The 20,866-nt window shown below is 41.3% G+C and overlaps 1 protein-coding gene across 16 annotated transcripts in view; it reads right to left on the bottom strand.

Moving 5' to 3' along the window:
* The window catches only part of nags (N-acetylglutamate synthase), a 78,485-nt gene that overhangs the window by 15,950 nt on the left and 41,669 nt on the right, over positions 1 to 20,866 (bottom strand). For 9 of the 16 annotated variants that reach the window (XR_015424923.1, XM_087135055.1, XM_022246879.2 and 6 more), the window contains 5 exons: positions 11,367 to 11,545; positions 11,038 to 11,200; positions 6,588 to 6,765; positions 5,914 to 6,007; positions 424 to 586 (listed from right to left, as the gene is read on the bottom strand). Coding sequence is in view for 14 of the 16 variants with exons in the window: in XM_087135055.1 (XP_086991181.1) it covers positions 424 to 586; positions 5,914 to 6,007; positions 6,588 to 6,765; positions 11,038 to 11,200; positions 11,367 to 11,545 (777 nt within the window). In the remaining 2 variants the exon portion in view is untranslated. Of the gene's footprint in view, positions 1 to 423; positions 587 to 5,913; positions 6,008 to 6,587; positions 6,766 to 11,037; positions 11,201 to 11,366; positions 11,546 to 14,698; positions 14,826 to 15,729; positions 15,885 to 20,866 lie in introns of those variants that run through there. The other 7 variants (XR_015424924.1, XM_022246932.2, XM_087135061.1 and 4 more) reach the window with 4 other exon arrangements.

Here is a 20,866-nt window from a genome sequence, read left to right as displayed (position 1 = left end):
GCCTAGAAAGACACATCCGTTATGTTACACCGCTGAGAAAAGAATGATCATGGCACAGAGACCGCATTGCACGGATGATCAAACCTTTTCAGCAATTAATAAATTTGCATATGTAGTGACTGTTTGGGTGGGTAGAGCGCCGTAGACTTGAATTTTCAACCAAGATAAACATTCTGAAAAATTCAGTTTTCTGCACACAGTGCAATTATCCAGTAAGACTTTGTCAACTATTTATCCCATAATACACAGTGAAAAGGCCTCTCCATTATAACCCCTTAGTTGCGCACTGCATTGTGAATTGTCCATGTTGACTGCAACGAGGAACTACACATATCTCCACATGCCAGTGGTCACAAGTGAACTTTTGCCAAACAGATAGCTTCTATGTGTGCCTTGCTTAAGTGTCAATGAATACTTATTTACCTGTCTCTGAAGACTTATTGAAAACTTGTCAAGATATGGTACATTCAGTCCAGCTTCCTGAGTTATCACAGCCACTGCGCTGTATCCCTCTGAAAGGTAGACAGTATGGAGTCGCCCTTCAAGTTCTTTGAAGTAGTTTTCTTTTAAGACCCTCCCAAAGGACCTGTGCATAACCAGACAAAAAGAAAAAGGTGATTCTGAGAAAATTCTTCCCAGGTTATTTGCACTGATGTAGGAGAGTGATTGCTTGTTCCTCACTTGTGAGGATCGAGGAGGATGGGACAGCCAAGCTTCTACAGGCACAGAGATGGCTGTGGAGCCTGATCCATGTAGCACAGACCCTTCTGCGCTTGGGACAGGTAAAGCCCTGGGTTGAGGTAAGTCTGAGAGGTAGCCTGCCTCTTACACCTCTTCCTCTTGTGTTCAGTAGATTCACCTGTCAGTTTCGAATTTCTTGCTGCCTGTAAGAGTGGTGCCAGCCCACTTTTTCAAGAGTCTCCTGGCACCATGATTGGTGATGGACACCAGCTGGAACAAGCTTCTTCTTGAGCGCTTCTTCGGAGCCCCTCTGTTTCGCTTTCCTTCGCGAAGTTTGTCAAAGAAGACAGCCTTCGGTAGACAGGAGTTCTCTATCCTTGCAACATAGCCTGCCCATCGAAGCTGGTGCGTCAGTGCCGTGGCTTGGATGCTCGGAAGATGTGGAAAGAAAGGAAGGAAGAAAGGAAAGAACTCAAATGTGCCAGGGAGGACAAAGTTGCCAATCTAAAATGGAAAAATACTACTTTGAGACACAACTTGGCAAGGTAGAATGTGAGCTGAAGGGAGGCAGCACCAGCCGGGGAAAGCTTCCAAAAGAGGATCAGTGAGCTAAAAGGACACCTTGACCAGAATGCTAAATATCATGAGCAAGAGATTCGGGAGTTGTGTCAGCAGCTTAAAGATGCCCATACTATCACCGGGGATGCAAACCGGAATATTCAACTACTAGAGGATGCACAAGCTATGCTGCAAACCAAAGCCAAAATAGACTCCTGCAAACAGAAGGCAGAACAGCAACTGCAACAAAAACAGGAAGAGAAACGAGACATTGAAAACAAGTTCGAAAGCCTGAAGGGGCCCTCTCGAGTTGCAGATTCCTATGTCGGCCCCGGCTCTTCCACACTTGGCCTGGTGGTCAGTGAGAGACCCTTTTACAACCCCGAGACATAACGTGGTGATCACAACAGATGCCTTGAACCTTGGCCGGGGCCTGTCTTCACCCCAACAAGCTTTCGGTTTCTGAGGCCCCAACTCCCAACAGGGCTCCCACATCAATCTTTTGTAACTACAAGCAATCTTCAAAGCCCTCCTACACTTATGCTCATCCACAGAAGCAAAGACTGTCAAGACAGGGAACCAGAGTTTGTCTGAGGAGGCCGAGTGTGACTGGATTGCAGGAAAAAAGTGTCTCGGGGCTAGAAGGAAGATGTCTGATTTTTTGTGAGGAACCCTACAGCCGGAACAATAATCGTACCCCAAGTGGTTCCCATCTAATGTGGCCATCAAATACTGAGAAAGCTTTGATTTCACAGCCTCTTTGTGAAGTAACGATGGCTAAGAGGAATGCCAGCTTGATACTTAAACGGAGAGAGGCCCGTCCTGCAGGTTCAAACAGAGGGCCAGCTAGGAGTTGTAGAATATCCCCCAGGCTCTAGGATGGGATGAGCTTCTTAGACGGGGCCTTCTATGAACATTCCCCTGAGAAAGGTGATGGATTGCTGAGTTGTCACAGATTGTTGAACTGTCAGGGAAGCCTCAGTGGATAGGTGCTATGGCCGAATGGTAGTTTCTGATCATGGACACCAGAAGGCCAGAGTTGAAAAGGTGTATGAGAAAGTCAGCTACGACTGAAAGAGGTGCCTTGGTAGGATCTATAGCTTGCCCTTTACACCATGAGTCGAAATGTCGTATTTGGCCTCTGGCGGCCAAGGCAGCAGCGTCTCAAGAAAGGCCTGCCTCTTGGAGTTATCTTTGGAAAATGTCCAGCAGGTTAGGTGAAGGTGAGGCAGGTCCGGATGCAGGACGTGAGACCTGGGTTGAAAGATGAAATCCGGGTGAAGTGGCAGGATCAGGGGAATGTCAACCAATAGTCTGACAATGTCTAACAGAAACCATGGTTGCCTCAGCCAGAACAAGGGATGAGGAGGATGTGACAGTTGTCCTGTTCTATCTTGGACAGTACCTTGGGGATGAGGGAGAAAGGTTGGAATGCATATGCTAGAAGTCCTTCCCAGGAGACGTGTAGAGCATCAATCGCCCACACTTGGGGATGTGGATATTGAGTGCAGTAGGTTGGGAGCTTGGTGTTCAGGTGGGACACAAAGAGATCCACGTGAGGCCTGTCGATCATGTGGAATAGTGTCTTGACCATCTCGGGCAGAAGCGTCCACTCGGTAGGACGGACTGTGCCCTGAGACAGAGTGTCTGCTAGGTTGTTCTCTGCTCCAGGAATGTGTTTGGCGCGGAGACTGATGGAGCGTTCTGTGGACAAGTAAAGAAGGTCCTGGGTTAGGAGGTACAGGCAAGGGGAGCGAGTGCCTCCCAGATGATTGATCAGCGACGGCTGTTGCGTTGTCTGATCAGACAAGGACCATCTGCCTTCTATGATCAAGTGTAGGAGGACTTTAAAGATTGCCTGTAGTTCCACAAGGTTGATGTGGGAGCCCTGAAGGTTGGGGCCTCAGAGGCCAGAAGCTTGTTGCAGGTGAACACAGGCCCCAGCTGAGGTTCAAGGCATCTGTTGTGATCACCATGTTGTCTCAGGGTTGTAAAAGGGTCTCTCACTGACCACCTGGCAAAGTGTGGAAGAGCCAGGGTTGACATTTGAATCTGCAAGTCGACAGGGTCCCTGCTTGGCTTGAAGTGTGTAAGGAGAAAGAGTTAGAAAGGCCTTATGAGGAGACAACACCAGAGGACGAGGTCTACCATCAACCCCAGAAAGTGGAGCCATGCTCTGGTGTTAACCTGTTGTTCTTGATACATGGTGATGCACTGTGGTTCTCTACAAGATCGTCCGTAGGCATAGCGATACCATTGTGGAGATCGAGGGTTGCTCCAAGGTAGGTTGGTTTCTGGGACAAGGCGGGTCTGGAATTGTCGTGATTGATCAAGACCCCAAGTCAAGACGTAAGGTCAGTGGCAGAAATAGCCTCATTCTTGGAGCGACCAAAGATTAGCCAATCACCATGGTACTGGAAAATGAGGATGTCGAACAATGAAAGTGTGCTCCCACAGACTTTACCACTTTGGTGAATACTCTCAGAGACATGGAGAGACCGAAAGGAAGGGCACAGAACTCGTATATCTGATTTCTGTAAGAGAATTGGAGGAACTTGAGATCATCAAGGTGGATGGGAATACGTAGGTAGGTGTCCTTCAAGTCAATTGAGGACGCTCATGTTGAGATGAAAAAAGACAGTATTACGGTGTGAGGAGTCTCCATCTGAAACCTCTTTGGTTGAATGAACTTGTTGAGGGGTTTCTGATTGATGATCAGTGTCCACTCTTCCGGCTCCTCCTTTGGGGTGATGAGGTCCAGTTCATTGTGACTGTCACAATGTGAGAAGTTTATAAGTCATGTTTACATTAAAATCACAAATTGGGAAATATGTAAACTGTGTTTATATAAATACTGGTAGAAAGAAAAATTATTGGGCTAAGAGTTACTTTCGGATTTGAGTTTGTCCCCACACACCCACTGCAGAGTGTAGAGGGCTATTCTAAACCAAATTTGTCAGAGAATACATAGTGGCAAGGAATGTAATGCAAATTAATCATGCTTGAGTAACTTCAGTCCAAGGCACTCCCCTGTGTGTGTGCTGTAAGGCACTACCAATGCAGCCTTAGTGGTGTATGGAAGGGTAGTCCACCTGTGTGGTGAGGTACATGTCCTGCATGTACTGTACATAGGGCGTGGCCCTGAAGAAAAGCCAGTTTGGAAATCAAACTGTAAGTTAATTTCACTTGGTTTATATTCATGTTTATGCTTATTTTGTATAAGATAATTGTGAGCTCATTTAAAAGATGTGTTTAAATGGCCAAAAATTATTGAAAGTTATTTGGATTCTTTTTCAAAGGGTTTTCCCTGAGGGGGACTTAAAACCTTGCTGGTTCTGAGTGAACCATTTGTTTGGAGTGAACCACCCTCATTCTGAGGGAATCATTTGTTCTGAGTGAACAATCATCATTCCGAAGGGATCATTATATTTGTTATGAGTGAACAACCATCTTTCTGAATGAACGAGCTCCAGTATAGCTTTACAGTTCTTAGTGAACTAGCCATCCCACCCAGCTCGAGGTGTAACAGTACGGAGAGGTTTAAGGCCGACCATCAGGCAAGAGGGAGTACCGTCCTTCGACCTTCCTTGAAGATCAGCCCAGGTGCTGATGTTCATCCGTGCACCCAGCTGGAGACAGTTTTAATCCAGGGAGCTGGCAAACATCTTGTAGAGAACTGCACCGTACACGGGGGTGGGCATTATTCCACCCATGCAAACAGTTGACTGTTGTGAAGGTGGCCTTGTGGGGCTTGAATAATTAACTAATTAGTTGTAAAGATTTATTTATTTGTTTTATTTATTTTCACGAAACGGCCGTAGGGGGGATATAATTAGGTATTTACACATTTTACTAATTCGATCTGAAACTGGATTTGGGTTACAAGTGATTTTTTTTTTTTTGGTAGAATAAATGTTCCTTGTCTAATGAAAAAAAAACCAAACGGTTTATCGATTTTGAAGTACGATTGTTTGACCTCCCAAACTTGTGTACCTACTACCATACTGGTTAGTTATCACTGGTCCACTGAGGGGAAAGTCGGACCCCTGGTGTGACAGTGACAAGTCGATAAATTCGCACCACGGATCAGAAGCACCCATTGACTAAACTGGCTCTTCTTCCTGTGCATGCAGTGTCGGAATGACGGTCTACATGTATGAATTGGACTGTGTGATGATAGTGCAGTGTTTGTGCTTACAAGCAGCTGGTCTGTTGTGGTTATGCGCCTCTTTTCTGGTATTGATTAAAGGCAACAATTTGCAGAGTAAACATTAGTCACTCTTTTTTTGGTTTTGGTTTCGAATCAACATGATGATCAATGTATGCATGTGGTATATACAATATACATCACAGAAATAATCAGCAATGCGTGGAAACATGAAGCCTTTACGAACCTACCAGTAAAAATACATGTTTAGTCGCTTTAACACCTAGAAAAAGAAGAAAATTATGGGCATGACTCCACTATGCATTGAGATAGAGGGCACACTGCAGTTGATCAGACTTTAGCAAATGGCCCGACAGGGCTTTAAAAATATGTCAAGGTAGATGCTATTTGGGTAAGATGAATGCCACACACTGTCAAAGTTGTTTTCAGCAAGCCTGCTTACAATTGAACAAAATTCTTACTACTAAGGAGCATCTTGTTTCTGCAGTGGCAGTGAAATATCATACCTTGTTACAAGTTTCTTCAGTCTGTCAATGTCCACATCTTTTAAGCTGGAATATTTCAAGATTCTTTCAGTCTTCTTGAACATGGTTCCAGAGCCTACACACACATTAAAATTTACAACAAGCTATCAATTTACGGGTAACCACCAAAAAGACGATTGTTAGTGTAAAAATCTTTCTACAAGTGACTTTAATAACACAGTCAGAATGAATCCCTATTTCATGGTCCCAAGTCACAGCCAGCACATCTTCTAACACAAATGCACTTGACAATTTAAATGCATTTTTCATTAATTTTTCTTTTGTTTTAAACAGAATATCTACAAACAAACATGCATATTGAAAATCAGTCTTTGTACTTTTAATTGGAAATCCTAAAATGAGCAAATCATCAGAGGGATAAAGATTCAAAAACACTCATGGTTCAGACCATGCACCATGACATTGATTTGGTTAAGTTAGAACATGGATTCTGAAAACTTGAACACTGACAGCAAAATCTTTTGGCACAGACTCATCTGCCTTGTTTGCAGCTACCAAAGCTATATCCCCCCATTTTTCCAGTATTAAGAATACTAGAATGTACGTAGTGGAATGATTTCCAGTTTTCCACTGGAAAAACTGGAAATAATTAATATAATGCTGATTCAGACTGAGCATGACGTTTGAGGACTAACCATGATGTGTAAACAGCTCTGTAAGGATAGTCTTGGCTGATGTGATGACGACACTGGACAATGGAGGTAGATCAGCTACAAGACCACAAACTAGTTCTTTGGTTTTATGGTCTTGACTACTGCATGACTGCTTCATCAAGGCATCCAGATCTGCTGGTATGTGAACCTCTTCTATTATCTAAAAAATTGTCAAAAATTTAAAAGCAAATGAAGTGTGGGTAAATAAAAAATTTAAAGCACAAAAGATGAATTGATGATGCGTTACATGTACCTTTACACGGTGTGAAGCGTAAAATCACACATTTGGTAGGTTCAGTGGAGGGCAATTCCACGGTGTCAGACGTACATTTTAGACACTTCAACAGTGTGTGTTATTATACTTGTAATCCTGAAGGAGGTTTTGATAAAAGACATCAGCTAATTGGTACATTCATTTAATAACAAAATTTCTCACTCAGAATTATTACCTTATAGAAACTGACTCATAACATCATGGTGTCGGACGTACTCAGAGAAAGTAAATTTTGTGAGTTTCCATTTTTGTATCACAAACCTGAAGAAGTAGTTTTCCTGTGTTTAGTGTTAGCAGACCCTTGTTAATAAACTCCAAGGCAAGACACGTTTTTATCTTGTTGTGACTTTGAGATAAAGCATTTATTATATTTGTGTCGGACGTACATTTTTTGGTGTCAGATGTACACATCCAAACTGACTTTTCAGAATAGAAGGTAATCAGTGCAAACCCAAGCTTGTCTCATTTTTCTACCTTCATGAAGGCTTCAGTAAACTTTCCAAACCAAAAGGAAATGCCAAGCCATACAAAAATCTTCAAAAGCAACTAGAAAGGAATTGGATGATGGGGCATTCAAAGAAACAATATGAAGGAAAATATTGTCTAAAAATATTTATGCAAATTTGCTCATTTAAACAAGTCATGTACTGTCAAAAATTCAAACTAAAAAAAATTTTCTACAGTTTACAATCCTTTAGAGAAATAAATCAAATTAAAAGACAATTGCATACATGTTCCTGTAAGGTGTTTTGGTCTTAGAACATGAAATCAAATATTTTTGTATGACAAATGTTACGTGTGTACTAAGCTGCAATTTGAAAGATTTCCAATTCACACTTCAGAGGTTACAGTACACATGTAAAATCCAAAAAGAAGCTAAATGAGTAGATGGTTATATACCCTTTTAGATGATTGCCAAATCAAAGGAATGGGCTAGCAATCAGGCTAAGAGATTATCCTTTTCACTGAAATTTAAGACTAATGGCATAATGCTTTTAAAACTACAGTCTTACATTGTATGTTTCATAATAGGTACTGTACATGTATATACCATGGAAAGCATATACAAGTGGAACATCCCCTTTAATTCCTCAAGCAACACAAAGTGAAACCAAATGATTTTACATGTACCTTGAACAAAGGTATAAAAAACACAACTTTGTTTAGTCTTTGACAATTCTTCTTTCTTGATGTGGATTACATGTACACAACACCTACAACTTTACTTGTCTTCATCAAAGCTCACACTAACATGACTTACTTCTGAATACATGCAAAGCACATGTTTGTCCACACATGACACATGTGGAATAGCTTTGGGCCCTAATTATAACCTTTTTAGGATGTGTCCAAATAGTCAAATTTATGCAAATTAGTAAAAAACAAAAGTGAAGCCTATTTGATACTTTTACAAAATGTTGGGGCCTCATTTCCATGTATGCAAATGAGGTGGTAGTGGTTTCTGTACAGTGTAAAAGCAATGCATTGCCAGCAATGCATGGTTCTGACAGTGTCGGACGTACAGGGTGTCCGACGTACACATCTGATTCCACAATTTTTGAGTATTTGAAAAAATAATTGGGGGAGTTAAGCCGATGTCTAGAAAGAATGAACTCATTGTGCTTTGTATTGTCAATTTGGCAGTCTTTTGCTAAAGGGTGCACTGAGGGGATAAAAAACTATGTCATTCTGGTGTCGGATGAACATACAAAAAGTAAGTGTTATAAAATAAGACATTACATAGAATTTCAAAAGGAAAATGAAAATTCATTTCTGTCATTGTTCACTTATTGGGGCACTCTTCAAACTGTAACAAAACTGGAACCAAAAAAATATTATCAGGCTAAAAAACTGAAAATCTTGAATGTTGGTAGAAATGAAGTATGTTTCATGAGAATATATACCATAAGCTTCAAAATGATATATAATTTGTCAAATTTGGACCAGTTTGAAATTTTGGCCCAGAGGTTGATGTTTTTGTGGACCTGCCCTGTAGTTACATACTGTACATGTACATGTATAGTGAGTGAATTAATGCTTTCTGATTTTTTGGGTCAAATATTACATTAAAAAAGTCAGATTTTAAGTCATACTGTCAAACATATCCAAACTTTTGGGTACAATGCGGCAACCATTTCACAAGTCAATATGGCTATTATCCTCTTCCTTGGTATTTAAGATTTGCAATATTCTAATTCTCCTACAGTCATGTAGTCATGCCATTGATAGCTAAAATTGTCCTGAATCTTCATTACATGTTACTTATACAATACTTGTAGCCATGCATGCACAGACACACACAATATTACATACATTACAAGGTTATAGGGACTACAGGCCTCACATGCAGGATTGTCGCCTTAAATCACTTGATTTATATGAACAATTTAAATCAAACGATTAAAAAAATAGTTAAATCACTTTTTGCATAGAGCAAAACTGTTGCAATTTTTATATTATTTTTCAAGTGGTTTGTAAATTTTTCCAGATTTGTAAATTTCAAATGGCACATAAACTCAAGCCACTTGTTTTGATTTGAATCAGCATTTTGGATTCAATGCCTGAATTTAATATTTGTCATCAACATTTAATTTGACTTGATTTAAAGTGTCCATCTCTGGGTTGAATATCGTAAAGTATCAGTGTACATCCATCTTTTATCTTGAGTAGTTTATTGGAATGAGCAGTGTTGTTGACTCAAGTCGCTGACTCATACTCAAGCCACTATTATTTTGACTTAAGACTTGACTGGGGAAAGAACAACTTGCGACTTGACTTAACTTGACAAAAAATGACTCATGACTTGACAAAATCTGACTATACTGACAAGACTTACTCTTTTGGGGAACTTTTTCGGTTGGTAAAAAAAAATGAAGTTGGAATGGGCGGGAATCACAAAGAAGTCATTAAATCTGCAGTTCAATATTGAACCCTTGGACCGCGCACCAACTTGCTTCTGCATCCATGTGTTTGGCGGCATGTCAAGATTGGTGACAATGCTGATATACAAAGCAATCTGCAATGGATGCATGTACATGTATGGTACACACAGTGCATGCATGGTTTTAACCTATCAGACATGCACTTCAGAAGATACCATGCTTTTACAGGGACACAATGGGCCGGAATCAAATTTGAGTCTATAGGACCACTAGCCTCCTTGCTACAACCATTACACAACACGCTGGTTCTTTTCACCAAAATGAATCTGCCTGCCAATTTCCAAGAGCATGACAATCACGCTCACATGCTTTCCCGATCACATGGTTGGCACATCACCAAAACAGTGGCCCCGATACAATGTGGCCCCAATTATATGTGTTGCATGTACAAAGTTCTTACCGCTATGGCTCTGACCGCTACAAGTTGAGTTGCCAGCATTAGCAGTGGACGGCACTGTTCTCATTATTGGCACATGCGATGTATGAACAATGTGACAAGCCTAACACCTTGCATGTGGCCCCGTGGTTAGGGTTTGTAGCTTATGATCATAGGGTCGGTTTTGTACCCAGCTGGTGGCAGTGTGTTGTGATCCTGGGCAAGTCATTTTACCCCTATGTGCCCCTCTCTACCCAGGAGTAAATAGGTACCCATGAGGGCAGACACGGTTATGTTTAGCTGTTTGTGCCTTGTTTGCAATGGAAGCACTGGGCTAGTATACTCCCAAGGGAGCTGAGATGGTTTCCGGAATGTTCAGATGATGTGAGCCTAATGTGCAGGCATAATGATAACATATCGGCACCTTTGAATTGCAGATATTGTTATATACTGTGGCCCTATAAATGCTTTGTATTATTTAATTTATTTTTACTTATATAACTCTTATGACATTGAACACTCTGACTCAGTCCTGTGCACTGTAAATGTGTTATCTTTATCAGTTTATTTCTGTTCCAGAAATGGGGAAGATGTCGTGTGTATGACATAAACTATGGGTACATGTACATGAAATAAGAGAGGGCTCAAAGATGGCAGCCTGTTACCCATGAGTTTAACAGGTTAAAATGAAGTGAATCTGTTCAAGTTACATGTATTTCCCTAACTAATGCTATCGAAGATACATGTCTAACAGTGACCCTTTTAAAGAACAGACCGAGTTATAAATGTACCTGAATTAGATTTAATAGAAACAGCTAAAAAAATAATAATAATCCTTACCCTCCCTCCACGATCTCGTAACCCTCCTGTTGTGTTCAAGAACAGTACTTTCATTGCTTGGACTGCTTTTGCTACTTCTGCTGTGGCATGTACAGCATCTATGCTGACCAGTTGAGAACTGCTTGTTTCTCCAATAGAACTCAATACAGGAATATGGCCAGAACTGAGTGGATGCAATAAAATAACAATGAAGAAGGTTACCATAGTTAAACAGTGTGCCTGGAATCATACACAAATACTGGCATACATGTTTGCATGAAATGAGCCCACACTTGATTATAGTGCAACACACAAATTAAAAGCACAATGACAGCAAGTGAAGCTTGTACCTGATGCACCACTCAAGTGCTTCCTTGTTGACACAGGTAACCTTCCCCTTGGTCCCTCTTCCAATACTTTCAGCTCTGAGGACATTACTGCCAGAAAAGATGGGATGTGCTGGAGCTCCACTAGCTTCTAGGAAATTCACCATTATCATTGTTTCTGTTGTGACTTGATGACGGCTATTCTGTACATTAACAAATTATCAGCTGGTCATAACTAGGTATAAAATGGTGCAGTTCATAGGTAAAAAGGTATGTACCAGTATACATGTACTGGTATAATAGTGCACATGCATACATGTGTACAGACTAGCAGGAGGAGACAACGCAGGAGGAGGAGGGATAAGAGACAGTTCCCTCCCTCCCCCCAAGTCCATGCACTCCCCTTCCCTTCGAAATTAGAGAAGGAAAAAAATCTGATGATACTCTGCCTTGGTTAATTTTTCAACTAAGACTGAACCCCTGTAGCAACTTGGCTACGCTACTATACATGTAGATTAGATGCCCTAATGTGCACCCACACGTACATGTACAGTACATGTAAAAGGCCACACATTGACATATTACATGTAGAAACAACTAACCAGCATTGTAAATGTTTAAGAAACTACGCATAGTACTAGGGATAATCAATGGACACCCAAAACCTTTTGAACCTTAACCCAAGTCAGTACAGTATGTACTTACAAAAATCAATTTCTAATCACTTATAATACAGACAATTAGGGAAATTCACAATAGTGTCCCTCCAAAAGTTTGCAACGAGTTGGTCAATCACAATGCGCAAAATCTGTTGACCCAATGCATGTTTGGAAAGAGTCGACAGACTTTGCGTGTTGTGATTGACCAAAGCCCTGCAAACTCTTGGAGGCACACTATCGTGAATTTCCCAAATTTTACGGAAGAGTATGGGCACATATATGTATGCAGGTTGATTCTACCAGAAAAAATGCTTGGAGTACCAAAGTACAGTGTACACCAGTACATGTACAGTGTATGTTGCCAATTACATTCCTTTGTTACAACAGATAAAAGGTAGTCAATGGATCATTACATCAGTAACTGAAATTGACTGATACTCTATTAACAACTGATAATGTATCACCAATTGCCTCAAAGTCAGTTCAGTTGTATTAATATTCTACACAGGAAAATCAAAATGCACACAAGATAGAATAGAAATTGATAATTGATTGATAAGTAAAAAACTGGTAATGTATCATTTGTCACTGATACTACATGTACATGTATATCAACTGACCAATAATGGATAAGTATGGGGGAGAAGATAAGATAAAAAATTACTCATGCCATTTTTAGTATGCACACATACAATGTAAGCTCCAGTGTCTCAAAGTCTCCCAATTGGGAAGGGATGGGCAGCTACCTGTAGCACTAAACTTGCCTCATTGGTAGATCAGGCAGTTATTGGACATAAACGTGTTGGGTTTACCAGAATTGAATCTGTACTGTCTGTGCTTTTTCAAAATATTCGTCTTCTTTTCCATGTACCTTTGAAAGAATATGATGTCCTGCAACAACTAAATATGCTTGTGAGCACATCATACTGCCATGCACCCATCAAACCACTGAACTGCTAAGCATAAATGTATACATGCGTGTCATGTCCGAGTCAATCGTTGCAAATCAAGAACCACACAATTAGAATAAGACTCCCAGGCATCCCTCAATGGTCATAACTTCTGTATGTGACTGATATCTTTAAAATCCTATGTCTCAGACAATGCTTGTCTTTGGAGTTGTTTATTAAAAGGATGATTGCTGTGTGAATCTCAAATGACGATAACTTTTAACACTGCGTAACTTAAGCTTCCACAAAAAATACAATCATTTCCGCCCCTAGGCATCATAAAGCATACGTATTTCAAAGGTGTTGTATTCCTGGGCAACTTCTGAACATCCAAAAGTCGAAAACATTTAATTTAATAATAGTATCATAATAATGCAACATTCTTCTCAGCCAGTCCTTTCGAAAAAATGCTCTCTGGGCTCTGTGTCAATCTCAAGAGGAGATACCTCACACCAGCTTTCATGTATCTGCAACTGCGGCAAGATGTAATACAACGGGACTTAACTATAAGGGTCATTAGCATTTGTTTTACTCCACCACTGTAATGCTGTGGGATGTACTACATGTACAGTACATGTAAGTTTCCATGTTGTGAGATAACATTATTAACCACTAGAATACATCTGGAAGTTTTAGCCAATTTTGTTCCATTTTGAGCAGCAAGATAATTAATTGAAACTTGGTATGATCTCATAAAGCCACTTAATTAATACATGAATTTGTAAACTTAAATTAGTCTGTTGCATAATAATAATGTACAACTGTGCTACGTCGAGCAATAGCGACAATGTACACGGGGACGGATCGATCGCAGTACATTTTCAGTCACAGTTTATTAGATCATATTTGTCTCATTTTAAAAGTAATGTTGATTTTACTGCGATTTCCAGGAATTTCCAGGACTTCTGTTGAAAATTAAGCATTTTCCAGGACTTTCCAGGGTGGGTATAAACTTCCAGGATTTTCCAGGTTTTCCAGGAGGCGTGCCAACCCTGATCCATTGACAAGTGTTATGTTCTTGGTTAGAGTTTTTAACTACGTTTAGCAAGTACATTATCTGTCAATAGAAGTGTTGTGTCCATGAATTCGCATCGCAAAATGTGATACATTTTGCGCAAAAAGCAAGACAAATATGAAACTGATGTGCAAGTTTTGCAAATGGAAATTTCATTTAAAATCATGCATGCGGCAAGCTCCCGGTGCAGATTGGAAACCGGCCCCTCTTACAGGGACCGCTGATCAGTGCAATTTGTAGTGATGTACATGTATCACATTTCCCTTTTCTTGTTTAATATTTTACAAATGTTTAAGTCACCAACCGATCTAGGTCAAATGTAGAAATGGCATCCAAAAAAATCACGAGCAGGGACTTGCTGACAGCATTTTTTTTGGCTAATTTTCCCCTTGATTCTGTAAAAAAATTGTTTCTCCACTCAATTTTTGGCCAGAGCCATAACCAACAACCATGCTATACCATACCTGTGTCTTGTTTCAGTGTTTAGTCTTGGTGTACACATCAGTGGATATTAAAACTGTATACCACGGTATAATGGTACTGAATTAAGCCCACTTACTTTTTCCTGGTAAATGTCATCATAATGCTAATCAAAGGACAATACGATTAGCAAATTTGTTAATTTTATTTTCTTATTTCCATCACTGTGTGTCTATAGTGCACCCTCTATGGACAGAAGGCAGTGGTCCGCCATATTGTATGAAAGTGCAATGAAGAGCAAAAATGTCCCACCTTCCACCTCCACTTGTACATGTACAAGTCCCAGGAACTCCTCCAGTACTGTGGAAGCAGTAGAAGGGTCTTTCTGAGATGTACATGGTTGCTTCTGGGCAGATGATTGCCAATACTGCTACACTGCCTGGGTCCCAAAGGGCAATGAATCTTTGACACATTTGTGATACTCTCACATACACAGAGGTAATTACACGCCTAGGTTCAAACTTCTTACCTGCAATAAACATTGTTGCTGAACAGTAGCATTCAGACTGCAGGCTCAATATTAAGATGAATCAGTGGATGAATATGTTAGTACCTTACGTTCTTTGGCTGTGACATGTACATGTAGGATCTGCAGGATGGAATGATCTGTGATCAACTGGTAGAAAAGACATATTCCGACAACATTCATGAGCACCTACTTTTGGAATTGGCATTGACTTTGACTTCAGCACTTACGGTACCTTGTGTAGCCAGATGGAATATGGCATGAGAGAGTCACAATCACTTCCACAAACTGTGGCCGGAGCTTCACATGCAGAAAATACAATGAATGCTACATACAAGCTTGAGTCAGGCAAAGGCACTATCGGAACAAAGGCTAGTAAGCCAAAAAACTCAATCTATGAACAGGCCAACTACAATGTAAGTGCACCAAATCCAGGCCTCACAAAATACAGTATTTTCGTTGCACCATTAGTGCTCCTGATCACAAAGTCAACTCACCTACATGTACATGTACCTACCCATGCAGCCATCAATGCTGTCTGCTCAAGCTGTTCAAAGAAAGGACATTATGCACAAGTCTGCAAATCTTCTGCTCGAGTTGCTTGCTGTACTGTCAGAGTAGGTGAACCAGATGATGAAGATCCTTACGACTGGGACACCACATGGCTCGCAACCTGACATGCGATCTCAGACTTAATTGGCTGTGACACTTGCCAGTCATTCATTATTGATACTGGCTCACCGGTATTGATCTTGCTAGTATCCCTCTTTGATACATAATTTGCTTGTGAGGCTCTACAATCAAACTCATAACTTACCTGCATGAGCCCATCAAAGTTCTAGGATGTCTGAATACTACAGTTCGTTTTGCTGGTTCCATGTTGTCCCGTGTAACGTGTGACTTCTACATAGTTGACACTGGTGATCCAATAGTGGGTACTGGACCTCATCCAGTCACTCGAGCTCCCTCTGTCTGGTGACAAAGTGACAAAGTCTGTGCATACAGACAATGACGCACAAACTCTGGACTCCTCTAAGCCGCCCTGCACACCACATGTCAGTGGATATGCAGTATCAGTGCAAGCTGATTTTCCCAAAGTTATTTGAGCCCCAGGTCAGTACAGCCCACGGTTTTGTATACAGCATAAAGGAGTGCTACTTCAGTTCAACAGAGAAAATACTGACTACCATTTGATGTACCGGTACATGTACACGACAAAGTGAAGGTAGAGCTTTTGTGCTTGGAGACAGTGGGTATCATCAAACACATAAAAGCAAGTGAGTGGGTTTCTCCAACTACTGCGCCGTACAAGAAGTCAGCAGACATTCGCTTGTGCATAGACCTCGGTCATGTCAATCGAGCCATTGTCACTGACTGATTTCCACTTTCGGATATTCAAGACTTATTTGTTGAGCTATATGTGCATGTATGCCATGCCAAGGTTTTCAGCACATTGAACGTAGTAGAAGAGTTATGTGACTTGACAGCATTCATAATGCACGAAGGATTCTTTCAATTCAAACATGTCTATTTTCGGATTGGCATCTGCACCTGTAGCTTTCCAAAAGCTCATGGCATCATTACCTCAGGGACTGCCAGGCATACAATGCTACCTGGATTACATGGTTGTGCTTGCAACCAGGTTGAACACAACCGCAACCTTCGCTCTGCACTCAAATGCATCCAGTTGCTAGTTGGCCCAATCGATGCTATAAATAACACAATGTCCCCTTGTGATGCAGCTCAGATGCACTTATTTTTTGGATTAGCATCTTATTACACAAGAGTTTTTCCCGACTTCTCCTCCTTGGTTGAGCCACTGCTTACCATGACACCCAAGGGTGCAGAAATCGTCTGGACGGAGGGAGCCAATGTTGTAGTCAAGACACTTAAGATCACACGAAACCAGCACAAGACCAACACAACACCCTCCAGTTTGAATTCACAAGTCACAAACTATTCAAATGAACTGTAACTTAAGCATTCCTTTGCCATTGTTCACACTGTTACCCGGTACTAGTGGCTGGTTTGTGTTTGGTCTTGGTGGTCCCTGTAATGTTTCTTGTTAACAGACATACACGAATATAAGGAAAGGACAGACTGTATCTACGTAAACTAACTCTGTGTCTCCAGTCATGTTTTTTCATGCAGTTGGTTGCCTTCCCACGATGCACTTGTGGGTGTTCTAATGAAAAGTATTCCCCAAATGATGTGCTATGATATATCGTTCTCAGGATACTGCATCCCTCCCTAAGTTAAATGTAGGTTGACATATCCATTACAGGTCAATTATACACTTATAAATCCCGACCTGCTGAATAGTTATAACTATTATAAAGGGAAGCCACATAAAGTCCAGTTCTGGCATATTGTTCCTTGATCTAAGCCAAGGGTTGATCAGTCTACTTAGGGACAGCATCAAAAATACAGAGACCCTTCGCACCCCTACGAACGCCAGGAACGCATTCTTTTGTTCAAGCTTCTCCACTTTGCACTCGTGAGAACGGCCCTCCCGTTCCCTTGCGTTCCTCTACAACAAAAGACCTGTCAGGGTCTGTTGTGGCCCCCATGGTGGCATAAAACCTATGCGAAGAAAATGTGAAGTCCCTGAAACAAGAATGGTGTTCTAACAACCGTCCATGGATAGGAAATAAAATTCTCGGTGAACAGTGAACGGCGGGAAAATTAAATGTTGTGTCACCCTTCTGCTTAAGACATTTCTTTTTAATTCTCTGATGTAGAGTACTTAAACGCTGCATTCCACAAAGTAATCCTTTCTTCTTATCAGCAAAAAGATATATAATGTATAAAGTTTTGAGAGGGGGGGGCGGTGTGTTTGTTATGGAGCAGAAAGATCTTTCCAGCCTTTGAGGTTAGCCGATCGCGCCATTATTTATTTTCGGTATGTGGAGCCTGCCAATACTGAACTTGAAAAAAAAACATTAAGCGCTTGCAATGTCAGCACTCTTTGCACTAGAATTAGGGGAAGAATTTTGAGCCCTGCCGATCGCATTATGTTTCATTCCAGGTTGTATCCCTCCCTATCAGAGCGCATTATCGCCTTCACAAATTTATTCTACCATTGCAGAGTTCTGTCATTGAGATCTAGGCAAAAACATTTCAGCCCCCAACTGGCTGCTCTTTTTGGTCAACACACACAAATAACTCTGGGACTGCGCAAGTGTATCCTACCAATGGCTGTTTTACTTGTAAAGAATCAACTTAGTAATTGGCTGAGGACGTACGATCGCTGTATCTGCCCCGGAACAATAGAGCTGTCAATCACTCCTCAGAAGACTTATTTTCCTGCAGAGCTGGGGTGGATTTATTCTAGAATTTTTTTTATCTTCCGGATTTGCCGAGACACTTTTTTATTTTTCACTTGCTCAACCGCCCAGTTATTTTATTCGGAGCACCCAACTCTCGGCATTTCTCCAAGGTTTTTTTTTTCTGTACCGAGGCTCTTTTTTATTTCGAGGACCAAACCCGCCAAAAATATTAATTCTTCCCTCCCCGGTATTTATTTTTTTATTCAAACTTAGACCAGGTCTAGTTTTAAAATTTTTCCCGGCACCTCTGCTTTTTTTATTCGGAGCAACCAACCCGCCAAGAATATTAATTCTTCCCTCCACAGCATTTCTTTTCTATCAAAACCTTGACCACTTGTGGTTTTTATTTTTTCCCGGAATCGCTGCATGTTTTTTAGGATCATCCATCCTAACCCATCAAATATGTTCATTTTTTTCCTCTTCGGCATTTATTTTCTATCCACACCTTGACCACTTGTGCTTTTTATTTTTTTCCGGCACTGCTGCATTTTTTTTCGGAGCATCTATCCCAACCCATCATATATATAAATTCTTTCCTCTTTGGCGTTTTTCTGTCCAAACCAAGACGACGCGTGGTTTTTATTTTTTCCTGTACCTGTTCACATTTTTTCTTATTCCAAGCACCCAACCCATCAAAATATATTTCATTGCTCCTCGACTTTTTTTTTAATCAAAACTTTGACCGGGGTGGTATTTTATTAAGAATGTATAAAATGTGGGAAGTCGGTACATCAAAGGGACAACATGAGCGTTTTCTAAGAGGAAGGAAAAAATCTTATCGGACCAAACACTGTTGACACTTATTTAGCCAAGACTCAAGAACAGCTTGTATGCCTGTTCTTCGCATCTTTGTTGTGACGCTGCTGTTCTCGCACGCACAGGAACGGCAATTAACATAACAATACTCTCTGAATCACACAAGCATGTGAACCGGCAGGAACGCATTCCGAAGTGCTCTTCGGAACGGGGTGAACAAGAAGGCGTGCAGAACGGAAGGGAACGCGTGCAGACGCGTGCAAACGGTCTCTGTATTTTTGATCCCGACCCTTAATCACACAATCCTCAAGATAATTTGAGTACATGTTCATGTATTTTCGGTGAAAAATGCATTTGGATGAAACTAAAAGATGGAATTGGAAATAAAGCTGAAAGGTTTATCTGGGAATGGCAAAGTTACCTCGGGGTTTCAAAGGTTTTTGACAGAATTTTTTTTCAGTGACAGACGTCATTTTTCATTCAGAGGTTGTTAAAACCAGAAGAATATAGCTCACAAGCAAATATATCAAACAAAGGGGTACATGCATAAAAGTCGCAGGGCTAGCAAAGTATCAGCAAATTTGGTAGTTTGAGGGGACATTGTTTGCAAAACCGCATGGCAGGGACTTTGATGTGCCGGTGAGGGTGGCTCTATTGTTACGCTCCTGGTCAACACTTGGGCAGTGTATGGTTCCATTGTATGAAAAACCATGTGGGCTTTTTTTGAATGCTTTACAAGGGTTCCTATTGCTTAGTGTTGAGTGCAAAAAACGTGAAAGGGGTTTCTTCCAGGTTAGATTGTGCCAGTCAAACAACAAATAATAGACTCTAGGATGGATGAGTGTTTGATCAACCACTAGACCAGTCTCCAAGTCCGGTAGCTGGTACGGTATGGGAGGTGTTTTTGCCACCGGACTAGCTTACCGGGGGCCCCTTCCCTTACCGGATCTAAATGGTCACTGTACCTCAGCAATGTAGGATCACATGAAGTCGCTGCTTGACATTGGCAATGCTCGTTGCACATGGAACTGATGTTGTCACCGCAAAGTTGACATATTGCTCTGCGATTTTCTGTTCGCGAGTACCATTGTTGGACATCGGGCAATCCACTCGCCCAATATGTAATCTGCTGGGTTTGCATCGCCAGGACCGTACTGGATGGTGAATTTGTATGGTTGGAGTCAGAGACCCCACCTCTTAATGCGTAGTGGAGGGCATGGCTTTTGCCAGATGGTCACAAGGGGCTTGTGGTAAGTGGTTACCACAAAGTGTGGGGTCCCATGAAGGTACATGTCAAAATGTTCACATGCACATACAATGGCAAGGGCTTCAAGCTCTGTATGGCTATACAGGGATTCAACGGGCATCAAGGCATGGCTCGCATAAGCAACAACTCGTCCCTCCTGTGTAAGTTTTGCCCCAGGCCAACAGGGCTATCATCCGCTACGACTTGAATGTCCTAGTGGATACCGAAGTATGCAGTGTTTGCATCCTCAAACAGATAATTCTTCAGCATATCAAAGGCATTCAGTTGTTCTGGAGACAAGACCCATGGTGTCTCTTTCTTGGTAAGTCTTCGTAGGGGTGTTGTGATCATGGCACAGTTGCGTACAAACCGGGCGCTGTAGTTTGTCATCCTGAGGAAACTACAAAGTGCCTGCATGTTTGTTGGTGGTGGCATCTTGTGTATTGCAGCAAATTTGTCTGAATCGGGTGAGACACCATCTTGTGTAAAGACAAGTCCGAAGAACTTGATCAAGCTTTGGTTGAATTCACACTTGTCCCAATTGACCGTAAGTCCGTGGTTGTTCAGGCATTTCAGGCATCAAGTGCAATATCGTGGTCGCGCTGTGTATTTGGTTCGCATCC

This window comes from Acanthaster planci, linkage group LG03, assembly GCF_054643075.1.
Source record: "Acanthaster planci isolate LZ-2023a linkage group LG03, COTS_SCS, whole genome shotgun sequence".
NCBI classification, from domain to species: domain Eukaryota; kingdom Metazoa; phylum Echinodermata; class Asteroidea; order Valvatida; family Acanthasteridae; genus Acanthaster; species Acanthaster planci.
The sequence above is the reverse complement of the archived record's forward strand: the minus strand, read 5'-3'. Positions and strand labels throughout refer to the sequence as shown.